This window comes from Eschrichtius robustus, chromosome 4, assembly GCF_028021215.1.
Source record: "Eschrichtius robustus isolate mEscRob2 chromosome 4, mEscRob2.pri, whole genome shotgun sequence".
Lineage (NCBI taxonomy): Eukaryota > Metazoa > Chordata > Mammalia > Artiodactyla > Eschrichtiidae > Eschrichtius > Eschrichtius robustus.
The window spans coordinates 49,827,187-49,850,947 of NC_090827.1; the positions used below are offsets into that span (position 1 = coordinate 49,827,187).

General features: G+C 36.5%; 1 protein-coding gene across 12 annotated transcripts in view; it reads right to left on the reverse strand.

Moving 5' to 3' along the window:
• PTPN13 (protein tyrosine phosphatase non-receptor type 13) overlaps window positions 1-23,761 on the reverse strand; it is a 228,129-nt gene that overhangs the window by 53,490 nt on the left and 150,878 nt on the right. For 5 of the 12 annotated variants that reach the window (XM_068542686.1, XM_068542685.1, XM_068542693.1 and 2 more), the window contains 7 exons: window positions 23,655-23,711; window positions 6,600-6,689; window positions 5,938-6,045; window positions 5,626-5,757; window positions 3,784-4,247; window positions 2,600-2,746; window positions 861-954 (listed from right to left, as the gene is read on the reverse strand). In XM_068542686.1, the coding sequence (XP_068398787.1) occupies window positions 861-954; window positions 2,600-2,746; window positions 3,784-4,247; window positions 5,626-5,757; window positions 5,938-6,045; window positions 6,600-6,689; window positions 23,655-23,711 (1,092 nt within the window). The remainder of the gene's footprint in view (window positions 1-860; window positions 955-2,599; window positions 2,747-3,783; window positions 4,248-5,625; window positions 5,758-5,937; window positions 6,046-6,599; window positions 6,690-23,654; window positions 23,712-23,761) is intronic. The other 7 variants (XM_068542688.1, XM_068542687.1, XM_068542692.1 and 4 more) reach the window with 6 other exon arrangements.

Genomic DNA, 23,761 nt, shown 5'->3' on the forward strand with positions numbered 1-23,761 from the left:
TATATGACCCAGCAATCCCACTACTGGGCATATACCCTGAGAAAAACATAATTCAAAAAGATACATGTACCCCAATTTTCACTGCAGCACTATTTACAATAGCCAGGACATGGAAGCAAGCTAAATGTCCATCGACGGATGAATGGATAAAGAAGACGTGGTACATATATCCATGGAATATTACTCAGCCATAAAAAGGAATGAAACTGGGTCATTTGTAGTGATTTGGATGAACCTAGAGTCAGTCTGTCATACAGAGTGAAGTAAGTCAGAAAGAGAAAAACAAATATCATATATTAACACATATATATGGAATCTAGAAAAATGGTACTGATGAACCTATTTGCAGGGCAGGAAAAGAGACACAGACGTAGAGAACGGACTTGTGGACACAGCGCGGGGAGGGGAGGGTGGGACGAATTGAGAGAGTAGCACTGACATATATACACTACCATGTGTAAAACAGATGGCTAGTGCGAAGCTGCTGCTATAGCTCCGTATAGCACAGGGAGCTCAGCTCGGTGCTCTGTGACGACCTAGAGGGGTGGGATACGGGTGGGGGTGGGGGTTGGTGGTGGGAGCGAGGCTCAAGAGGGAGGGGATATATGTATACATGTAGCTGATTCACTTTGTTCTACAGCAGAAACTAACACAACATTGTAAAGCAATTATACTCCAAAAAAAAAATTTTTTTTTGGAATTATATCAAGGAGCTTTTTAATGCCGTAGTCTTACAATAATTGATATGTTCTTATTTCATATTATGAATAATTTGAACGTCTGTATCAACTTTCCAATTTCTTCTTTATTTGTTGAAGTGATAATCCTATATGTAATTCCCGTACACACAAACACTCTACCTTTGTGAATTCTGCCATCGGACTCCGCTGCTCCCTTGGGAATAACAGCTTTCACATAAATGCCACCATGTCTGACACTGGTATTCACACCTCCCTAAGCCGAAAAAGACAAACAAAATAGCATTTTGTAATACGAAAAATTTCCCACTCTATCTTTCAAATCTGAGACATAGAAAGCATTCAATGCATCGGCCAAAGCAACAGCATTCCATCAGCACGTGCAATTACTTCAATACCCAAGTATATTTCTAGTAGGTTTTCCAAATGTTAAAGCAGTTACTTTTATAGAAAAATTCTGTTTTTTTTTTTTTTAGAGGTAATTTAAATAAGTCTCTCCGGTGATATATTGCCTCTCCTTTTCCTTTTTTTTTTTTAAAAATTATTTATTTATTTATTTATTTATTTATGGCTGTGTTGGGTCTTCGTTTCTGTGCGAGGGCTTTCTCTAGTTGTGGCAAGCGGGGCCCACTCTTCATCGCGGTGCGCGGGCCTCTCACTATCGCCGGCCTCTCCTGTTGCGGAGCACAGGCTCCAGACGCGCAGGCTCAGACGCGCAGGCTCAGTAATTGTGGCTCACGGGCCTAGTTGCTCCGCGGCATGTGGGATCTTCCCAGACCAGGACTCGAACCCGTGTCCCCTGCATTGGCAGACGGATTCTCAACCACTGCGCCACCAGGGAAGCCCTAGAAAAATTCTTTATTCAGAAAATAACAACATGCCAGATCTTGACTGTGTGAGGAGTTGCTCTTCCTTTTATAAGTCTATACCATGCATTACCCACAAGCAGCAAGCAAAAATCCATCCATGCAAAATTAGTGTGAGAATATAACTGTCAGAAAAAACAGCATATAGAATAATATACTTCAGATCATATTTGCTAATCTGAAAGCAAATCTCATGAATCAAGGGAAAATTTTCTTTTCATTTTAAAAGGTGTTGGTATAGAAGTTTTGTTACAGTGTAGATGAGATCTAATGAGTAGATTCTCCATCTCTTGTGGATATTTAGCTTTTATTTCCCTTCACAATAGGAAGATAATAAAATTCCAAAGAAGTTACAAACAAGGGGGAAAGGGTTACAGTATTATTAAAACTGAAAGAAAAGTGGGTTTTCTTTTTGATCTCTATATGTTAAGCGTGCTATTTCTACCTTACTTCTAAATGGCTTTTCATAACTAACAATATCCTTCAAATGCCATAAATGATAATGTTACACTTAGGGTACAGTGTATTCATTAATAGAATTCTAAAGTAATTTCATCAATTAGCCTATGCTCATATTTTAACTACTTTAAAAGTACTACATATATTCTTGGGAACTTCTAATATTAAGATACTAATCATAATTACATGTTAAGATGTATTATGAAGTGAAAGGCCATATAAATATTTATTAGACTTTAATTATTTATAATGTAGGTTAAAATGTATTATTCCATGCTAATGCAGAAGACATCAAATGTATACAAAACATACTTATTAATTTTATATTTTTCAAGTCTGGTATTCAGATTAAGCAAGTATGAGATCTATGGGGGAAAACAGCATTTGTCTATTTCTTTTAAACCACAGGAAAAAGTGAGTAGCACACTCAAGTTTTTTAAAAGAAGTCTTAAGATATAATTAAATTTTTAATTTTGGAAATATTTGACAAGTTTCCCTTTTGAAGCAAAGTAATTCAATTAATAAATTGACATACAATAGGCTGCTGGAAATGGAGAAGAGAAAACATTTGAAAACCTTGTCAAACAGTACCGTGACACTTATCCCCAAGCTGTTTTCATTTTTAGCCAGTTCAACCTCAAAGATATCTCCAGGTTTAGGAGGTGATGAAGGAAAAGTTTTAAAATTCATTTTGTTGGATGTATTCATTGAGGAGGAAGATTCCTTAACAAAGAAAAACAAAAGGATTTCTTGTTAGAGTCAAACTGAATTATTAATGGAAGATCAATATGTGTTTTTTTTAAAAATTAAGAAAAAGTAAGATATTAAGGGACAGAGTAGATCTGAAGATCATGAAGTTTGGAAGAGATCTTAGGGATCATCTAATCCAATGCCTTCATAGTTTATGGTTGAGGAAATTGAGGTCTAGAGATTAAAGGGCTTTCTTCAGGTCAAACAGATATGGCAGAGGGAAGCCCAGAACCCACTTCAAACCTGGCTTTTATATAATCCTTATCCAATGCTTTTTATACACTCAAATTTAGAAAGTATTTCCATTTCATTTAAAAAACAATACATATCAAGCAGTAGCTTTTAACTTGGGCCTTTAAGATGAGTAGGCCTCATGTTTACTTTGCTAATGTTTACAAATCCACTATAAACAGACACAACAGCTAAGCCCAGTTGATAAGGACATAACTCTCTTATGAGGAATGTTAGAGACATTAAGAGGAATGTTTTTCAGTGAACAAAGGGCTTAAGGTTCTTTTCTGAACCCGCCTGTGAATATGAGTATAAATTTATATCATTTCTAAAATTTCTAGGAAATGAACAATTTTCTATATTGTTGCTCTTATTATCATACATTCAGAACTTCAGAATAATTTAGGCTATCAATAGTAAAGTTAACTGTCCATTATATGAACTATTTAGGAACAATTTTTTCAGATATTAAATTCTCTTATTAATATAAATATCAATAAACAATTTATAGAAAACAATCATAATCTGATTATTCATTCCTTTGTGTAATCACGTAGCAAGTTCCCAGAATGACAGCCATTTTGGAGTTAGTATTCAAAGCTGCTAATTTCTCTGCAAGTTAGCATCAAATGCAGTAGCAGTTAGTAGCATAATATATAAACTATTTCTCCTTTCCAGAACAATGTACTCAGTTTACAGTAGATTATTCTGCTCCGTAATATATTTGCTGTTGTTTGCTTTGTTAAGTGAAAAAAACAAAGATTCAAATTAAGCAATGCCTTTTTTGGCGTTTGATGATCCTGACTGCTGGAATAAGTGGCTTCATCCATGTCTGAATCTCCACGGTCAGAGTAATCTGTTGCATCATAAATGCCTGCTTTTTTAGCTTTGCTTTGGTTACTGTCAGTAGAAGTCCCCTTTTTCTCAATGGCTTTGGATATCACAGATGGGAAAGGGCTGCCGTGCTGTGATTCCTGCCTGCTTCTGTCACCTACATGGCTGACAAAGAAACCATTGACCTGGCTCTGGGACAAGCTGGCACTCTCAGTCCTGGAATCTTGAGAACTCAGGCTTCCCTCCCGCAGGCCCCCAGACAGCCCAAATGAGCTATCTGAGATGTGCCTTTGGGTGCCACGTGGCCAGCAGTGATCCTCAGAAGAAGTTACAGCATTGTCTTGCATGTAGGAAGCTTTCTTCATGTAGTTTTTCATGCCAATGCCAATGTGCACAGGAGTAGAAGGCACTGAAAAGTCAAAATTCATCAATGAGGATAACAGGTTAGTGACACATGTTTGTGCTTACATACATGCACAATGTTCCCTGGTGATTGTTGGGAGGATTTTACACAGGATAACACATGTACGACACCTGAGCCAGGGCTTGGAACCATGACAAGGACTCAACAAATGTAGCAAATGCTTTCTGTTTCCTTTGCTTCCTCTTTGGGTCTTTCTTTCCGCAGCTTCTATGGAAACGTGGACCCTCTTTGCCTTAACTCCTCATTTCCATTCTCCAAGACCTACTTCTAGTGAGTCTCCCCTGTGAAGACTTTCTCAATTCCCTAACTAGAGATAACTTGAGTCTCCAAAAATCCTTGATCCTTATTTAATGGTTATATATTTACTTGTTTTATATCGTCCTATCAGACTGCATTTTTTGGACTCCAAGTAATTATCAAGGAAGGCAACTCCAAATTCCTTACATACATAGTTCTTTCAAAAAGCCACTTAGGAAAGCTTTCCTAAGACACAATCCACAGGTGACATGCGTAAAAGAATTACAGATGCAAGTTTATTAGAAATGAAAAGTCTTACATGGCAAGCGAAATCAAGGAAAACTTAAATAATATACAAAGAATTCCTAAAAGTCAGTAAGAAGTATACAGTGTTAAGCAGTGAGACAGAATCTGCCCCTGAACTCTGAGCCCTTCCCACTGCTCACTGCATGTGCTGTGTGTGTGCTGCTTTCTAACACTGCCCCACCACTTGATCCTCGTGACCACTCTGTGCAAGATAGACAAGGCAGGGCCAGGTCACTGTATCCGCTTTAAAGAAAGAAAAACAACCATAGCTCAAGAGGACTTAAGTCATACAGCTAATAAGTGGCTCAGCTATGGCTTGAACTCAAGTCATCTGATCTTTGTCAAGTGCCTTTTTTGTCACAGCATGCTAATGGCAGGGATTATGAGACAAAATGACATGGTCTTGCTTCTACATTTCTGGTGTGTTGGTATCCTTTTCCTTTTATAATCGGGTTCACGACAGGACTTCATAGGTAACTGCTATATAACTATATTAATTAGGCAATGATTAAGAATTTTACTTCTGATTTGGCCTAAGAAGTGATGGAACACACCGAGTACTCAGAATTTAATTAAGTGATATTGATTTTGCACAACAAATCCATTTTTATGCATGTATTACTAAAGAGGAATAAGACAGAAAATCTTAGAAGTGATGAATGAAAAAGTTATACTGATGCATAAAATTAAAGCAATCAGAACTACACATATTAAATTTCCAGAAAGGAAATAAGTTTAAATCTAATTTATTGTTCAAGGTATTGAAATTTTTGTGGAAAATGAAACAGAACACACAGCTAAGAGACATTCAGAACATTACCTTTGGATATCTTTTCTTTTGGCTGAGAGATAACAAGTGTCACGTCTTCAGGTGCATTTTGCAAAATTTCAATTGCAGCATGGTGGCTGACCCCCTCCAGACTCACACTATTCACAGATATCAAACGGTCTCCTGTAAAAACAGACAATCCAATATTTTCTATATCAAAGAGAAATTCATGCTAAATCTTAGAAATGTTACCTGCCCCTCATTATTTTTGTTTTGCCCAAGTTCTACTTTTGCCATCTGTGCAAATTCATGCCTGTCAGTTAAGTACTTAGGAAATTACCTAAATTACCTAAAAATAAATACCTGGCTTTAAGCATCCATCCAAGTCAGCTGGTCCTCCAGGGGTGATTGAACTAATAAATATACCTAGATCCAGTCTTCCCATCTTTTCTCCACCAATAATTTGAAATCCTGTGAAATAGCACATTTTAAAAAGATCTTCATGGGGAGGGGCAAGATAGGGGTAGGGGATTAAGAGGTACAAACTACTATGTATAAAATAAATAAGCTACAAGAATATATTATATAGCACAGGAATATAGCCAATATTTTATAATAACTATAAATGGAGTATAACCTTTAAAAATTGTGAATCACTATGTTGTACACCTGAAACTTACATGATATTATAAATTAACTATATCTCAATAAAAAATAAATAGAAATAAAAATAAAAGGATCTTCATGATACTGGTGCTTTCAAGGACTAATGGTTAGCCTGCGTGACAAATAGAAGTGTAGAGTCTCATATCAAATATGATTTAATAGGTAACACATGTGAGATGGGACTTAAATTTGGTGGAAATATTGCTTGTAAGCATTTCATCTTTGACATTTCCTGACTGGGCAGGTTGGGTAAAGGGGATGCAGGTAGGCAGAAGTGGGCTGGGGCCTCAATGCCAATGCTATGCAACTGACTTTTTCTCTTTGAATTTCACAGACCTTTAAGAATCTCAGTGACTTACCTAAGCCATACTTTGTATCTTTTTTCAGGTTAACCAGGGTGATCTCCCTTTCTGGTGAAGATACCATGCTCCATCTTTTGTGTAGCACATCTATTGGAAATGTACAATTTTAAGATAAAATAAACATAACATGCTTGGGTATTGAGACTGCTTGTTCTAATTTAAATAAAGCTCACTAACAGATTGCTCAGTCACTTTAAAATCATATTTTAAATAATATACCATTATCTTATATGTTGATAGTGAGTTATAGTTTACCAAATGATTATGTTATCACATTTATTCCTTATAAATGGTTCCCTGTGAAATAAGTATTGATATATTTCAGTTACAAATGCATAAATAGATCTCAAGAGGTTAAATGATTTGAGCAGGTTTACTCAGCTAGTACAGGCAAGAGGTGAACCTTAAACTTAGGTTGTCAGACTTCATGTCTTTCTGTTATATGACAGCTGACTTCCTGAATTTGATAATGCTCAATATGTTAAGAATTTCCCACTAATAAGTGGTTGGCATTTCTACTTATAATGTGTAAAACATTCATGTAAGTTCTAGGGTAAAAGAGCAACACGAAGAAACAGGATTTATTCTTTTAAATCCCATTAATAAGGACTTGGCTGGCACATTCTCAAAGGACTTCCGTTTCTTATTTTATTTGTGGAACAATCTCATGAGGTAAGCAAAGAGATTTCTAATCATTGTTTTGCAGATGAGGAATAATAGTTCATGACTTGCTCAACATTATCAGCTAGTATCACTGGCCAGCAAAATGCCTTAAGTACTTGATAAATGCTAGCTAAATACATTGAGTGAATGTTGGCATCAGAACTAAAATTTACTTTTTCTTATTTCTACTTGGGTTTTTTTTTTAAAGTAAGCTGATCATTCACAAATATCTCCTAAATAAAACCAATAAATATACCACTTAACTGTCATCTTAATAAAATTACTTCATTTACTTAATAATCAGAGCATGTGAAAACACACACACATACACACACTTCTTGTTATGGGCTGAAATGTGTTGCTCCTCCCTTTCCTCCAAATAAATATGTTGAAACCCTAACTCCTAGTACCTCAGAATTTAACCATATTTGGAGATAGGTTTTTAAAAAGGTAAGTTAAAATGAGGTCTTTAGGGTGGCCTAATCCAATATGACTGATATCCTTATAAGAAGAGGGAATTTGGATACAGATGTGTGTGCGCACAGAGGGAAGACCATGTGAAGAAAGAGGAATAGCTCCACCTACAAAGCCAAGGAGAGAGGTCTCAGAAGAAATCAATGCTGCTGACATCTTGATCTCAGACTTCTAGCCTCCAGAACTGTGAGAACATAAATTTATGTTGTTTAAGGCACCCAATCTGTGGGATCCTGTTATGGCAGCTCTAGCAAATTAATACACTTCTTAACATCAACTGTAATTTAATAGTTTACACTGGTCTGTGTGTGACGTGGTGGTAAATGAGTTCAACACACTCAGAAAGATATTTGTTTAAACTAAATCTGCAAATTCACCTCTATATAGTTCTTAAGCATATTGAAGCTTTTTGAAAACTAGAGATTATCTGCCAACATATGACTACCCATGGATTTAAAATTGTATTAATGTTATAAATAGTAACTTTGTTACACAACACATATTAATGCTTAAATGATGAAAATGTGATACTGCATATTCTAGAAATAAACTCCGTTAATTTCAGAAAACAATAACAACCATTTGCTCTCTGGAGTCAATTAACCTTGTCCCTTAAACATCAAGCACTAGTGCAAGTTTGCTAGCTCCCTGTAGTATACACGTCCCTATTCTGTTGTTTCTTTTTGACCAAAACTTAGTTATAAACTTAGTTATAATCAATAGTAGTAGTAGTTCAGTATTTCTAATTAATTAACGAGATTCCAAAAAAAAAGATCACTGGACAATGGTGTGAAGAGCCTTATTTGGTTTATATAAACAAGCATAAAGTTCATGAATTAGTTATTGCCTAACTTAATATTATTTAGGTATCCAAGATACTTTTAGCCTAAAATAGACAATTAGGTCTAATTTTCAGCCAGAACCAAATAAAAAATACAACAGAATGAACCCATAAAATAAAACAAATAAGGGATGAGGTCATGTTAGGTATTAAATGTAAACTTTTATCACCATTCTGAAGACAGAGTCCATCTGCTTTAGACAGAGTGTTTCTGCCTTCAATTATAAAAGTGATCAATATTCTGAATGTTCCTAAGGAGTATCTGTTACAAGTCAAAGGTATTGATTCAAAGAATAAAAACAAGATTGGTTATTTATGTTACTTATTTGGCTAATAAATGTATGTGTGTGTGTGTATGTATATTAAAACATTTCCCAGGTAAACAATGTTGGAATATGTGTATAGACCCCCACACACACAAAATGTGCAATATTTTTATGTTATTTATTTCCCTAACTAGAAGTAATAGATTAGGCTCTCTGTTTTCAAGGACTCATCAGTGAGATTTGAATATTAATTCATTCAATTATACTTTCACCTTTCAGATGTTTGCTGAATAATTTTCCTGTGAAAGTCCCACATTAGGCAATTGGGGAAAATAAAAAGAGATAATATGAAAGCTGCTAGCATAATAAATGTAAGCGCAATCAGATCAGGCTAGAAGAGCAAAGATTTAGTCTGACTGATAAACAGAATGTTAAGACTTCAGAGAAACAGTTGTATTATGAAGGCATGAGTCAGAGCTGTAAGAGAGGAGAGGTTTCTTCTTGCCAGAAATAAAGAACACTTCAAGGACATGAGGCAGAGTTTTAATAAGTGGATTAGGGAGATGGTTATACACAACAAGTAAGGCATTAACAAAAATGAGATGGAAAAAAGGCAGAAAAGGTTCTGCAAAAACGTCACAGTTCAGCTTGGCTGGAGTACAAGGTTTGAGTCGGGTGGAGCTGAATATTATTTTGGAAAGGGAAGCTTTGCCAACCTACTCTTTTTAATAGGGAACCCTCCCTTCTGCCGCCCTGAAATAAAGTGACTTATTAATGTGGGGATAGAGGAAGGAAGGATGTTGGTGTAGACCTACATGTTACTAGACACTACTGTGCACATGTTGAGTTTCTATTTTTCTGGTATTATATTCACATAGATGTTCAAAATACTTTCCCATTGGCTAAAAATAAAAAAAAAGAGAAGGAAGTATCTGAGGGTATATAGTACATAAGAACCCAACTAAATTTAAAGATATAGAATTCAATGAGGATTAAGTAGAATTTATGAATCATTGAAACTGAGGAGCTAGATATTTCAAGTACCAAGACATTTCTGAGTTATTTTAATTACTGTATGGAAACAAGCATTAATATTCAAGGAATACATATTTTTACATCTTTAAAAGAATTTTCTTTTCCCATTAATATACTTTATGACCACAGCAAATTCTGCAGATATTTTAACGTGTAAAAGAGGCTCAAATAGAAATTTCCATTTCTTTAATTTATACATGCTGGTGTCATTCCCAATAATGTTTACCTGGGAAATATCTTAAGAATAATTGATAAATGTGTAATTTAGAAATTAAATGTACACCGTCTCTGCATTTGAGATTGTTGTTCCAATGTTGCCTTTCTCATCTCTCACAAGGTTCACGTGGACATATTCAGTCCCCAACTAGAATAACTGTGGATACTAATGATAGATACATCTACGAGTAAACTATTTGAATTTCCTAGTAAAAGCATGTTTCTGATAAGGGCAAAGTCATATAATCAATTTAAGTGAGTCAACAATCTTTTTGCAAGAAAAATTCATTTTCTTGGTTATAGATCTACACCCTTGTCAACTATCAGGCAGCTCCATGCCACTGATTCTAAGAGGAACTGGACTATATAGGCAGAGGAGGCTCTGGATAAATTCATCGCTCACTCTAGGGAAAAAGACCCAATTCAAACTCGGGGATGATGGGTCAGTAACACCACATTGGTATAAAAACAAAGAGAGGTATTTTTCATTGTTATATTACTTAATACACTAACTGCTCAGGTGGTACGTAAGGAGGATCATAATGGAAATTTGGTGTTTTATTTCTGTGCTAGCATGAATTAGCTGCGTGAACTTGAGCCATATAACATTTCTGGGACTCATTTAACTCATTCATAGAATGGAAAGGTTTGGTTTAGATAAACTTTTTAGTTCCTTTCAGTTCTCAATTTATTTGACTCTATCTTTTGTTTCTGGTTAATTCTCATATCTGTTGAATCCTTTGTGAGCACTTTGGACTTTTATTTTTTATTATAATTTTCAACTTTGTATGTATTCTAATTAAACTTTAGGTGAAAAAAACCCCCCTAGCATTTAAAGTTACACTGGTCCTTGACATCTGACTAAAAACTAATCTTCTATACAACATTTTATTACTACGAATTAAGAATGTTCATAAAGACAATAATCAGTTCTAATATTGGGGAAAAAGTTTACTTAACTGTCCGTACAAGTTACTTTGCGCCAGAATAAGCTTTTTCACATGAGTTTTTTTGCTTTTTGCATTTTGTTTTTGTTAAGAGTTTGGTATTTGACCCCATTTTGTGGTTTGAACAGGAAGGAAGGTGACAAATCCAGCTAAAAGTTACTTTTCAATTGTACAGTATTCCTGAATTATAATAAAACAAGAAAAACTGCAAACCAATTTTACACAAGCCTTGCATAAGTTCTACACATTTTTAAAATGTTTTTACTTTTTGACTCTCTTAATAAGGAATATTAGAGGGGTTGATCACGATGGTGGAATAAGAAGAAATGGAACTCACCCCCACCCCAACGAATACATCAAAATAAGTCTACGTGTGGAACAATTCTCACTAGAAACTGGCAGAAAGACTCCTGTACAACCAAGGCTGTAAGAAAGACTCACATGTAGTCAGGTAGGAAGGAAACAAAAATGATCAGGTCAGGACCTGTGCCCCTGGAAGAGGACTCAGAGGAAAAGGAAAAATACATGGGCAGAGACCAGCTTTGGGGAGTAAGCGGTGAGAGCCGCAGACTGGGTGCTCTAGTCCTGGGGTCCTGCAAAGTGGACATGAGCCCCCTTGGATGGTTGGAGGACTTTAATACCCCACTGACCTCAATGGACAGATCATCCAGACAGGAAATCAATAAGCCAACAGTAGTCTTACATAATACAACAGGCCAGTTGGATTTAACAGATATCTACAGGAAATTCCATCCCAAAACAGCAAAATACATATTCTTTTCAAGTACACATGGAACATTCTCCAGGATAGATAAAGTCTCAACAAAACAAGTCCCAACAAATTTAAGACGAGAGAAATTATGTCAAGCATTTAGACCTACCATAATGGTATGAAACTAGAAATCAATTACAGAAAGAAAAATGGGAAAAGAACAAACATGTGGAGACTAAACAACATGCTACTGAAAAAACCAATGGGTCAATGAAGAAATCAAAGAGGAAATCAGAAAATACCTCAAGACAAATGAAAATGGAAACACAATTCTCCAAAATTATGAGATGTAGCAAAAGCAGTTCTAAGAGGGAAGTTTAGAGTCATACAGGCCTTCCTCAAGAACAAGAAAAATATCAAATAAGCAAACTAACCTACCAACTAAAGGAAAGAGAAAAAGAACAAAGCCCAAAGTCAGCTGAAGGAAGGAAATAATAAAGATCAGAGAGGAAATTAAGAAAAAATACAGACCAAAAAAAACAATAGAAAAGATCAATGAAACCAAGAGCTAGTTTTTTGAAAGATAAACAAAACTGATAAACCTCTAGCCAACATCAGGAGGACCTTCAAGATGGTGGAGGAGTAAGACGTGGAGATCACCTTCCTCCCCACAAATACATCAAAAATACAACAACATGTGGAACAACTCTTACAGAACGCCTACTGAATGCTGGCAGAAGACCTGAGACTGACCAAAAGGCAAGAAACTCCCCACATACCTGGGTAGGGCAAAAGAAAAAACAGAGACAAAAGAATAGGGATGGGACCTGCACCTCTGGGAGGGAGCTGTGAAGGAGGAAGTTTCCACACACTAGGAAGCCCCTTCACTGGCAGAGATGGGGGTGGGAAGCTTCGGAGCCACGGAGGAGAGCGCAGCAACAGGGGTGCAGAGGGCAAAGCAGAGAGATTCCCACGCAGAAGATCAGTGCCGACCAGCACTCACCAGCCTGAGAGGCTTGTCTGCTCACCCGCCAGAGCAGGTGGCAGCTGGGAGCTGAGGCTCAGGCGTCGGAGGTCAGATCCCAGGGAGAGGACTGGGGCTGGCTGTGTGAACACAGCCTGAAGGGGGCTAGTGCACCACAGCTAGCTGGGAGGGAGTCCGGGAAAGAGGCTGGAGCTGCCAAAGAGGCAAGAGACCATTGTTTCAGGGTGCGCGACTGGAGGGGATTTCTTCCCTGTCTGCCCACAGAAGGCAGAGCACCGCCTAAACAAGCTCCAGAGATGGGCACGGGCCATGGCTATCAGCTCAGATCCCAGAGACAGGCATGAAACACTAACGCTGCTGCTGCAGCCACCAAGAATCCTGTGTGCAAGCACAGGTCACTATCCACACAGCCCTGGGAGCCTGTGCAACATGCCACGGCCAGGGCCTGTGATCCAGGGACAAGTTGGCTGGGAGAACACACGGTGCACCTCAGACTGTTGCAGTGACATGCTGGCCTCTGCTGCCACAGGCTCGGCCCGCATTCCAATTATAACTACCATACCCCAGAGCCCCCTAATCAGCCGCTGCTTTAACCCTGTCCTGCCTGGGTGGGAACAGATGCCTGAGGGCGACCTACATGCAGAGGTGGGCCCAAAACCAAAGGTGAAGCCCAGGAGCTGTGCGAACAAAGAAGAGAAAGGGAAATTTCTCCGTGCAGCCTCAGGAGCAGCGGATTAAATCCTCACAATCAACTTGATGTACCCTGCATCTGTGGAATACCTGAATAAACAATGAATCATCCCAATATTGAGACAGTGGACTTTGGGAGCAACTGTAGACTTGGGGTTTGCTGTCTGCAACTGATTTGTTTAATTTTCAGAGAAATTAAAACCTTTACAGACAAGCAAAAGCTAAGAGAATTCAGCACCATTAAACCAGCTTTACAACAAATGCTAAAGGAACTTATCTAGGCAGGAAACAAAAGAGAAGAAAAGGAGCTACAAAAACAAACCCAAAACAATTAAGAAAATGGTAATAGGAACATACATATCGATAATTACCTTAAATGTAAATGGATTAAATGCTTCAACCAAAAGACACAGGCTCACTGAATGGATACAAAAACAAGACCTGTATATATGCTGTCTACAAGAGACACACTTCAGACCAAGGGACACATACAGACTGAAAGTGAGGGGATAGAAAAAGATATTCCATGCAAATGGAAATCAAAAGAAAGCTGGAGTAGCAATCCTCGTGTCAGACAAAACATACTTTAAAATAAAGACTATTACAAGAGATGAAGAAGGACACTACATAATGATTAAGGAATCAATCCAAGAAGAAGATATAACAATTGTAAATATTTATGCACCCAACATAGGAGCACCTCAATACATAAGGCAAATATTAACAGTCATAAGAGGGGAAATTGACAATAACACAATAAGAGTAGGGGACTTTTACACCCCACTTTCACCAATGGACAGATCATCCAAAATGAAAATAAATAAGGAAACACAAGCTTTAAATGACACATTAAACAAGATGGAATTAATTGATATTTATAGGACATTCCATCCAAAAACAACACAATACACTTTCTTCTCAAGTGCTCATGGAACATTCTCCAGGATAGACCATAACTTGGGTCACAAATTAAGCCTTGGTAAATTTAAGAAAATTGAAATTGTATCACGTATCTTTTCTGACTACAACGCTATGAGACTAAATATCAATTACAGGAAAAACAGTGTAAAAAATACAAACACATGGAGGCTAAACAATACACTACTCAATAACGAAGAGATCACTGAAGAAATCAAAGAGGAAATAAAAAAATACCTAGAAACAAATGACAATGAAAACACGATGACCCAAACCCTACGGGATGCAGCAAAAGCAGTTCTAAGAGGGAAGTCTACAGCAAACACAATACTACCTCAAGAAACAAGAAAAATCTCAAATAAACAAACTAACCTTACACCTAATGCAATTAGAGAAAGAAGAACAAAAAAACCCCAAAGTTAGCAGAAGGAAAGAAATCATAAAAATCAGATCAGAAATAAATGAAATAGAAACAAAGAAAACAATAGCAAAGATCAATAAAACTAAAAGCTGGTTCTTTGAGAAGATAAACAAAATTGATAAACCGTTAGCCAGACTCATCAAGAAAAAAAGGGAGAAGACTCAAATCAAAAGAATTAGAAATGAAAAAGGAGAAGTAACAACTGACACTGCAGAAATACAAAGGATCATGAGAGATTACTACAAGCAACTATAGGCCAATTAAATGGACAACATGGAAGAAATAGACAAATTCTTAGAAAAGCACAACCTTCTGAGACTGAACCATGAAGAAATAGAAAATATATACAGACCAATCACAAGCACTGAAATTGAAACTGTGATTAAAAACCTTCCAACAAACAAAAGCCCAGGACCAGATGGCTTCACAGGTGAATTCTATCAAACATTTAGAAAAGAGCTAACACCTATCTTTCTCAAACTCTTCCAAAATATAGCAGAGGGAGGAACACTCTCAAACTCATTCTACAAGGCCACCATCACCCTGATACCAAAGCCAGAAAAAGATGTCACAAAAAAAGAAGACTACAGGCCAGTATCACTGATGAACATAGATGCAAAAATCCTCAACAAAATACTAGCAAACAGAATCCAACAGCTCATTAAAAGGATCATACACCATGATCAAGTGGGGTTTATCCCAGGAATGCAAGGATTCTTCAATATACGCAAATCAATCAATGTGATAAACCATATTAACAAACTGAAGGAGAAAAATCATACGATCATCTCAATAGATGGAGAGAAAGCTTTCGACAAAATTCAACACCTATTTATGATACAAACTCTCCAGAAAGTAGGCATAGAGGGAACTTACCTCAACATAATAAAGGCCATATATGAAAAACCCACCACCAACATCGTTCTCAATGGTGAAAAACCGAAACCATTTCCTCTAAGATCAGAACAAGACAAGGTTGCTCACTCTCACCGCTATTATTCAACATAGTTTTGGAACTTTTAGCCACAGCAATCAGAGAAGAAAAAGAAAAAAAAGGAATCCAAATCGGAAAAGAAGAAGTAAAACTGTCACTGTTTGCAGATGACATGATACTATACATAGAGAATCCTAAGGATGCTACCAGAAAACCACTAGAGCTAATCAATGAATTTGGTAAAGTAGCAGGATACAAAATTAATGTACAGAAATCTCTTGCATTCCTATACACTGATGAAAAATCTGAAAGAGAAATTATGGAAACACTCCCATTTACCACTGCAACAAAAAGAATAAAATACCTAGGAATAAACCTACCTAGGGAGACAAAAGACCTGTATGCAGAAAACTATAAGACACTGATGAAAGAAATTAAAGATGATACAAACAGATGGAGAGATATACCATGTTCTTGGACTGGAAGAATCAATATTGTGAAAATGACTATACTACCCAAAGCAATCTACAGATTCAATGCAATCCCTATCAAACTACCAATGGTATTTTTCAGAGAACCAGAAGAAAAAGTTTCACAATTTGTATGGAAACACAAAAGACCCCAAATAGCCAAAGCAATCCTCAGAAAGAAAAACGGAGCTGGAGGAATCAGGGTCCCTGACTTCAGACTATAGTAGAAAGCTACAGTAGTCAAGACAGTATGGTACTGGCACAAAAAGAGAAATATAGATCAATGGAACAGGATAGAAAGCCCAGAGATAAACCCGCGCACATATGGTCACCTTATCTTTGATAAAGGAGGCAGGAATATACAATGGAAAGAAGACAGCCTCTTCAATAAGTGGTGCTGGGAAAACTGGACAGCTACATGTAAAGGAATGAAATTAGAACACTCCCTAACACCATATACAAAAATAAACTCAAAATGGATTAAGGACCTAAATGTAAGGCCTAACACTATAAAACTCTCAGAGGAAAACATAGGCAGAACACTCTATGACATAAATCACAGCAAGATCCTTTTTGACTCACCTCCTAGAGTAAGGGAAAGAAAAACAAAAATAAACAAATGGGACCTAATGAAACTTAAAAGCTTTTGCACAGCAAAGGAAACCATAAAAAAGATGAAAAGACAACCTTCAGAATGGGAGAAAATATTTGCGAACGATGCAACTGACAAAGGATTAATCTCCAAAATACACAAGCAGCTCATGCAGCTCAATATAAAAAACATCCCAATCCAAAACTGGGCAGAAGACCTAAACAGACATTTCTCCAAAGAAGATATACATATTGCCAACAAAACACATGAAAGGATGCTCAACATCACTAATCATTAGAGAAGTGCAAATCAAAACTACAGTGAGGTATCACCTCACACCAGTCAGAATGGCCATCATCAAAAAATCTACAAACAATAAATGCTGGAGAGGGTGTGGAGAAAAGGGAACCCTCTTGCAGTGTTGGTGGGAATATAAATTGATACAGTGACTATGGAGAACAGTATGGAGGTTCCTTAAAAAACCAAAAATAGGACTACTACATGACCCAGCTATCCCACTAATGGGCATATACCTTGAGAAAACCATAATTCAAAAATAGTCATGTTGGGACTTCCCTGGTGGCACAGTGGTTAAGAATCTGCCTGCCAATGCAGGGGATACAGGTTTGAGCCCTGGTCCAGGAAGATCCCATATGCCATGGAGCAACTAAGCACGTGTGCCACAACTACTGAGCCTGTGCTCTAGAGCCCGTGATCCACAACTACTGAGCCCATGCACTGCAACTACTGAAGCCTGTGTGCCTAGAACCCGTGCTCCACAACAAAGACAAGCCACTGCAGTGAGAAGCCCACGCACCGCAACAAAGAGTAGTCCCTGCTTGCCACAACTAGAGAAAACCTGTGCGCAGCAACGAAGACCCAACGCAGCCAATAAAAGGAAGAAAAAGAAAAGAAAGAAAGAAAAAAAAAAGAGTCATGTACAATGTTCATTACAAAAGCCAGGACATTGAAGCAACCTAAGTGTCCATCTACAGACGAATGGATAAAGAAGATGTGGCATATATATACAATGGAATATTTCTCAGCCATAAAAAGAAACGAATTTGAACTAATTGTAGTGAGGTGGATGGACCTAGAGTCTGTCATACAGAGTGAAGTAAATCAGAAAGAGAAAAACAAATACCATATGCTAACACATATATATGGAATCTTAAAAAAAAAAAATGGTTCTGATGAACCTAGGGGCAGGACAGGAATAAAGACGTAGATGTAGAGAATGCACTTGAGAGCACGGGAAGGGGGAAGGGTAAGCTGAGATGAAGTGTGAGAGTAGCATGCACATACATACACAACCAAATGTAAAATAGATAGCTAGTGGGAAGCAGCCGCACAGCACAGGGAGATCAGCTTGGTGTTTTGTGACCACCTAGAGGGATGGTATAGGGAGGGTGGGAGGGAGACGCAAGAGGGAGGTGATATGGGGATATATGTATACATATAGTTGGTTCAATTTGTTATACAGCAGAAAGTAACACAACATTGTAAAGCAATTATACTCCAATAAAGATGTTACAAAAAAAAAAAAAAAAACCTTTAGCCAGGCTAACCAAGAAGAAAAGAGAGAAGAACCAATAAACAAAATAAGAAATGAAAGAGGAGAAATTACAACCAATACCACAGAGATATAAAAAATCATAAGAGAATATTACAGTTACATGCCAACAAACTGGACAACCTAGAAGAAATGGACAAACTTCTAGAAACAGACAGCCTGCCAAGACTGAGTCAAGAAGAAGTGGATAAATTGAACACATTGATCAGTAGTAGTAAAACTGAATTTATAATTAAAACCACAACAACAAAATACCTCCCAGCAAACAAACGTTCAGGACTGGACAGTTCACAGGGAAATTCTACCAAACATATAAAGAAGAAATTATACTTATAGTATTCCCCAAAATTGAAGAGGACAGAACACTCCCAAATTCATTCTATGAGGCCACCATCCATTATAGCATTTGCATCCAATACAGATGCAAAAATCCTCAACAAAATATTAGCAAACCAAATGCAACAATATATAAAAAGGACTGTGCATCATGATCAAGTTGGATTTATTCCAGGGATACAGGGATTGTTCAACTTTCACGAATCAATCAATGTGACACACCACATTAGCAGAGGGAAGGATAAAATTCACAAGATCATCTCAATAGACACAGAAAAAGCATTTGACAAAATTCAACATCCTTTCATGATAAAAACTCTCATCAAATTTGGTATAGAGGGAACATATCTCAACATAATAAAAGTCAGTTATGACAAACTCACAGCTAACATCATACTCAACAGTGAAAAGCTGAAAGCCTTTCCTGTAAATTCAGGAACAAGACAAGGATGACCACTCTTGCCGCTTCTATTCAACATAGCAGTGACGTCCTAGCCACAACAATCAGAGAAAAAAGAAATAAAAGGCATCTATATATTGGAAGGGAAGAAGTAAAACTGTCACTATTTGCAGATGACATGATACTTTAAATAGAAAATCCTAAAGTCTCCACCAAAAAACTAATAAATGAATTCAGTAAAGTTGCAGGGCAGAAGATTAATACACAGAAATCGGTTGCTTTTCTATACTCTAGTAATGAACTATCAGAAAGAGAAAGTTAAAATAAAAAAAACCCCAAAACCAACCAAAGAAACAAAAAATTCTGTTTAAAATCAAATCAAAAAGAATAAACTAGGAACAAACTTAACCAAGGAGGTGAATGACCTACACTCTGAAAACTATAAAACACTAATAAAGGAAACTGAAGATTATCCAAAGAAATGGAAAGATATCCCGTGCTCTTGGATTGGAAGAATTAATATTGTTAAAATGGCCATACTACCCAAAGCACTTTACAGATTTAATGAAATCCGTAGCAAAATACCCATGACATTTTTCACAGAACTAGAAGAAATAATCCTAGAATTTATATGGAACCACAAAAGACCCTGAATTGCCAAAGCAATTTTGAGAAAAAATAACAAAGCTGGAGACATCATCTTCCCAGACTTCAGATCATACTACAAAGCTATAGTAATCAAAATACCATGATACTGGCACAAAAGCAGACACATAGATCAATGGAACAGAATAGAGAACCCAGAAATAAACCCATGCACCTATGATCAATTACTCTATGGCAAAAGAGGCAAGAATATACAATTGAGAAAAGACAAGTCTCTTCAATAAGTGTTGCTGAAAAAACTGGAATGCTACATGTAAAAGAATGAGATTAGAACATTTCCTCATACCATATACAAAAATAAACCCCAAATGGATCAAATACCTAAATGTAAGACCTGGAAACCATAAAACTCCTAGATGAGAACATAGGCAGAACATACTTTGACATAAACTGTAGCAATATTTTTTTGGATCTGCCTCCTAAGGCAGAAGAAATAAAAGCCAAAATAAACAAATAGGACCTAATTAAACTTAAAAACTTTTGCAAAGCAAAGGAAACCATTGACAAAATGAAAAGACAACCTACTGAATGGGAGAAAATATTTGCAAATGATATGACCAACAAGGGGTAATAGCCAAAATAAATAAATAACACATACAATTCAATATTAAAAAAAAAACAACCAAATAAAAAACATGGGCAGAAGATCTAAATAGACATTTTTCCAAAGAAGACATACAAATAGTCAACAGGCACATGAAAAGATGCCTGAAATCAGTAATCATCAGAAATGCAAATTAAAACCACAACGAGCTATCACCACACATCTGTCAGAATGGCTACCTAAAATCAAAAAGTCTACAAATAATAAATGTTGAGAGTGTGGCGAAAAGGGAATCCTTGTACACTGTTGGTGGGAATGTAAAATGGTGCAGCCACTATGGAAAACAGTATGGATGTTTCTCAAAAAACTAAAAACAGAACTACCATATGACCCAGCAATTCCACTACTGGGTATATATCCAGAAAAAACAAAACCACTAATTCAAAAATATACATGCACCCCAAGGTTCATAGCAACACTATTTACAAGTCATAGCAACACTATTTACAAGTATCTAAGAGACAGAAGCAACCCAACTGTCCATCAACAGATGAATGGATAAAGAAGATGTGGTATATATACCTATACACAGTGCAATATTGGTCAGCCATAAAAAAAGAATGTAATTCTGCCATTTGCAGCAAATTGGATGGGCCTAGAGAATATTGTGCTTAGCGAAATAAGTCTGACAGAAAATACAAATACCGTATGATGTCAGTTATACGTGGAATCTAAAAAATAAAACAAATAAATGTCTATAGCAAAACAGAAACAGACTCATAGATATAGAAAACAAACCACTAGTCACCAGTGGGGAGACGGACGTGGGGAGGGTCAAGATAGGGGTATGGGATTAAGAGGTATAAACTACCATGTATAAAATAGATAAGCAACAAGGATATACTGTACAGTGCAGGGAATTATAGCCACTGTAACTTTTAAGGGAGTATAAAATACTGAATCACTATGTTGAACACTGGAAGCTAATATAATATTGTAAATCAACTATAATTTAAAAAAAAGAAAAAAAGAACTGTTATAAGATGTGCCATTTTTTGAAAGGGTAAGCAACCTTTATTTCTTTTTGGAAATCACAATTAATCAAAGGATTGGAATCCTTTCCATATTTGTTTCATGAGATTGGAAGACTCCTGCCTTTCTTCTTTTATCTTCTAAGTTTCACACTCTTTATGGGTCTCTGAAAGTTGTAAAAGGTTAAGACTGAATTTTATTCATTGGTCCTTGTATTAAGTGATAAATAATTCAGTATTAACTAATGCTCATTTCTAATTTTCTCTTAATAATCTTGTTCAGCAACGAAAAACACTGAAATTAGAATAAAAAGTCCTATACTTGACCAACGGGCAAGTAATTTAACTTTTTAATCTTCAGTTACCTTATGTGGAAAAACATGTTTGCCATGCTCTATTATGTCAAAACTCAATTCACAACAAAGCACTAATTCAGGGCTACTTGGACAGATTGAAGGAGAATTTTGAAGAAAATATAAACTTGTCTATAAGCCAACTGGGGAACACCTCCATGGGAAGGTGGGTTGGCCCCTCTGTAGGGAGCAGGTGGGAAGATGAGTGCTTGGAGGTTTAAACATAGACCCTACCCTGCACATCATGTTCATCTGGTACCCAATGTAAATTCATATTCTTTTCCGTTAGAACCTAGGTAAAAACACATTTCAGGCTCTCATCCTTGAATAGATTATTATCCAGCTTATTTCAAAAGTTTATCTGGGAGAAATAATACCTAAAAATAATTAGGCATTATTATACTAGGAGACGGTCTAAAGAGTGGAATAGAGCATAGGCTCTGGAAACAGACATCCTGCATTCAAATCATGGCCCCAGCTTTTGCCAGCTCCATGACCTACTGTGCAACTCTACCTTTCTGTGTTTTGGCTTCTCATTTGTGAAAAGGAAATAACGTTAGTTCTGGCTCATAGGATTGTTGTGGGGATTGAGAGAGAAACATAATGTGCTTAGAACAGTGTTTGGCACACAGTAAGCACTAAATAACTGTCAGTCAGTAAGTACAACCGTTATGGACATGTTAATAACTGACCTATTTTAGGTACAGAGGTATTCTAACTTCAGTCCATGTAAGACATTTGGTCATCAAAAAGCTATATGACAAGGTCTTAGTAACTTAGGTCTAAGTATAAATTGACTTTTTCTTTAATGGTATGCCCTCAGATTTTTTAAGGATTAATACATTAAAAAATTGGAGATGAAAAAATCTTTCATTTGCTATGAGTATTTAAGATATTATAAAAGTAAAAAGATTTACTTTTGGACACAATTTTGCTTCCAAGAAAAATGTTCCTCTCTTGAAGAATTGGTATGTGTATTTCTATCAGAGAATGAGAATTATACAAAATAGCTTACTGATGTCTGACAGTTTTGACCTACAAAAACAACGGTTTCATATGGTTCAACTAGTTTTCATGCCTTCGTTTTTGCCTTGGCTCTCAGGAAAATGAGAACTAAACTTAAAGCTTCATCAAGTTTAACTATATTAATACTTGTGATCAGCATATTTCCTTCCTTCTCATCAGGCTTCTGATTATTTCAACTTTAAGAATTTGAGGGTAAATCTTAAACATTTTTGGAGGGAAGTAGTATATACATAGTGATGATAATATTCTTTATACCCATGAAGGTTGTTAGAAAAATCAAATAATGTACATGAAAGTATTTTGTAACCTAAATTATAAAAACTGTGAACCCACTGACCTTCAAGTCATTGCACAAAGTTTTTTTCCTACAATTTTGTTTCTTCTTAGATTCTTTCTAAACTAGTAATCTCAACATTTAAAGTCTTCAAATTCTTCCCAAAAGGTTTATGATAAGACTCAAAGCTGGTCGCCATTTAGTTTTTGACCTTCACTCTGGCCCCAGCATACCTCCATACTGAGATTCTTACATCTCCCTGAATCTGTTATCTTCTCACATGTCTGCATGTCTTTGCTCACACTATGCCCTTGGTCTGGAATACTTATCCACACCATTCCGCCTGAATACACACACTCCTTTTATTTCAAGGTTCAGTTGAAGCATCCCTCAGTTAAAACTCTTTTCAATCAAAATTATCTCCCACCTAAGCTACCTTAGCTCCCCAATTAGTGTCCTTATCTCGAATTTGTCATTTCTCTAGTTCATCAACATTAGTCTAAATTACAGGTCCCATCACATCACTGAGATGCTGAAAACCACAAGTCTCTTTTGACTCCAATGTAAGGCCTAAAATCCTTGACATGGAATTGAAAGCTCTTTATTAGTAGGCCCATGACTATCTTACAAGGTACAAGAGAAAAATTATGATGGAAATGAGGGGAAAAACATTTTGTAAACCTACCATTTTCTTTTAAGGGTACTTGGGATGAAGAATTTCCAGAACTATGCAAAGTCATTCCTGTGGTATAAATTAAATTATTAGACAGTTTAAAAATGGTCAGATACTAT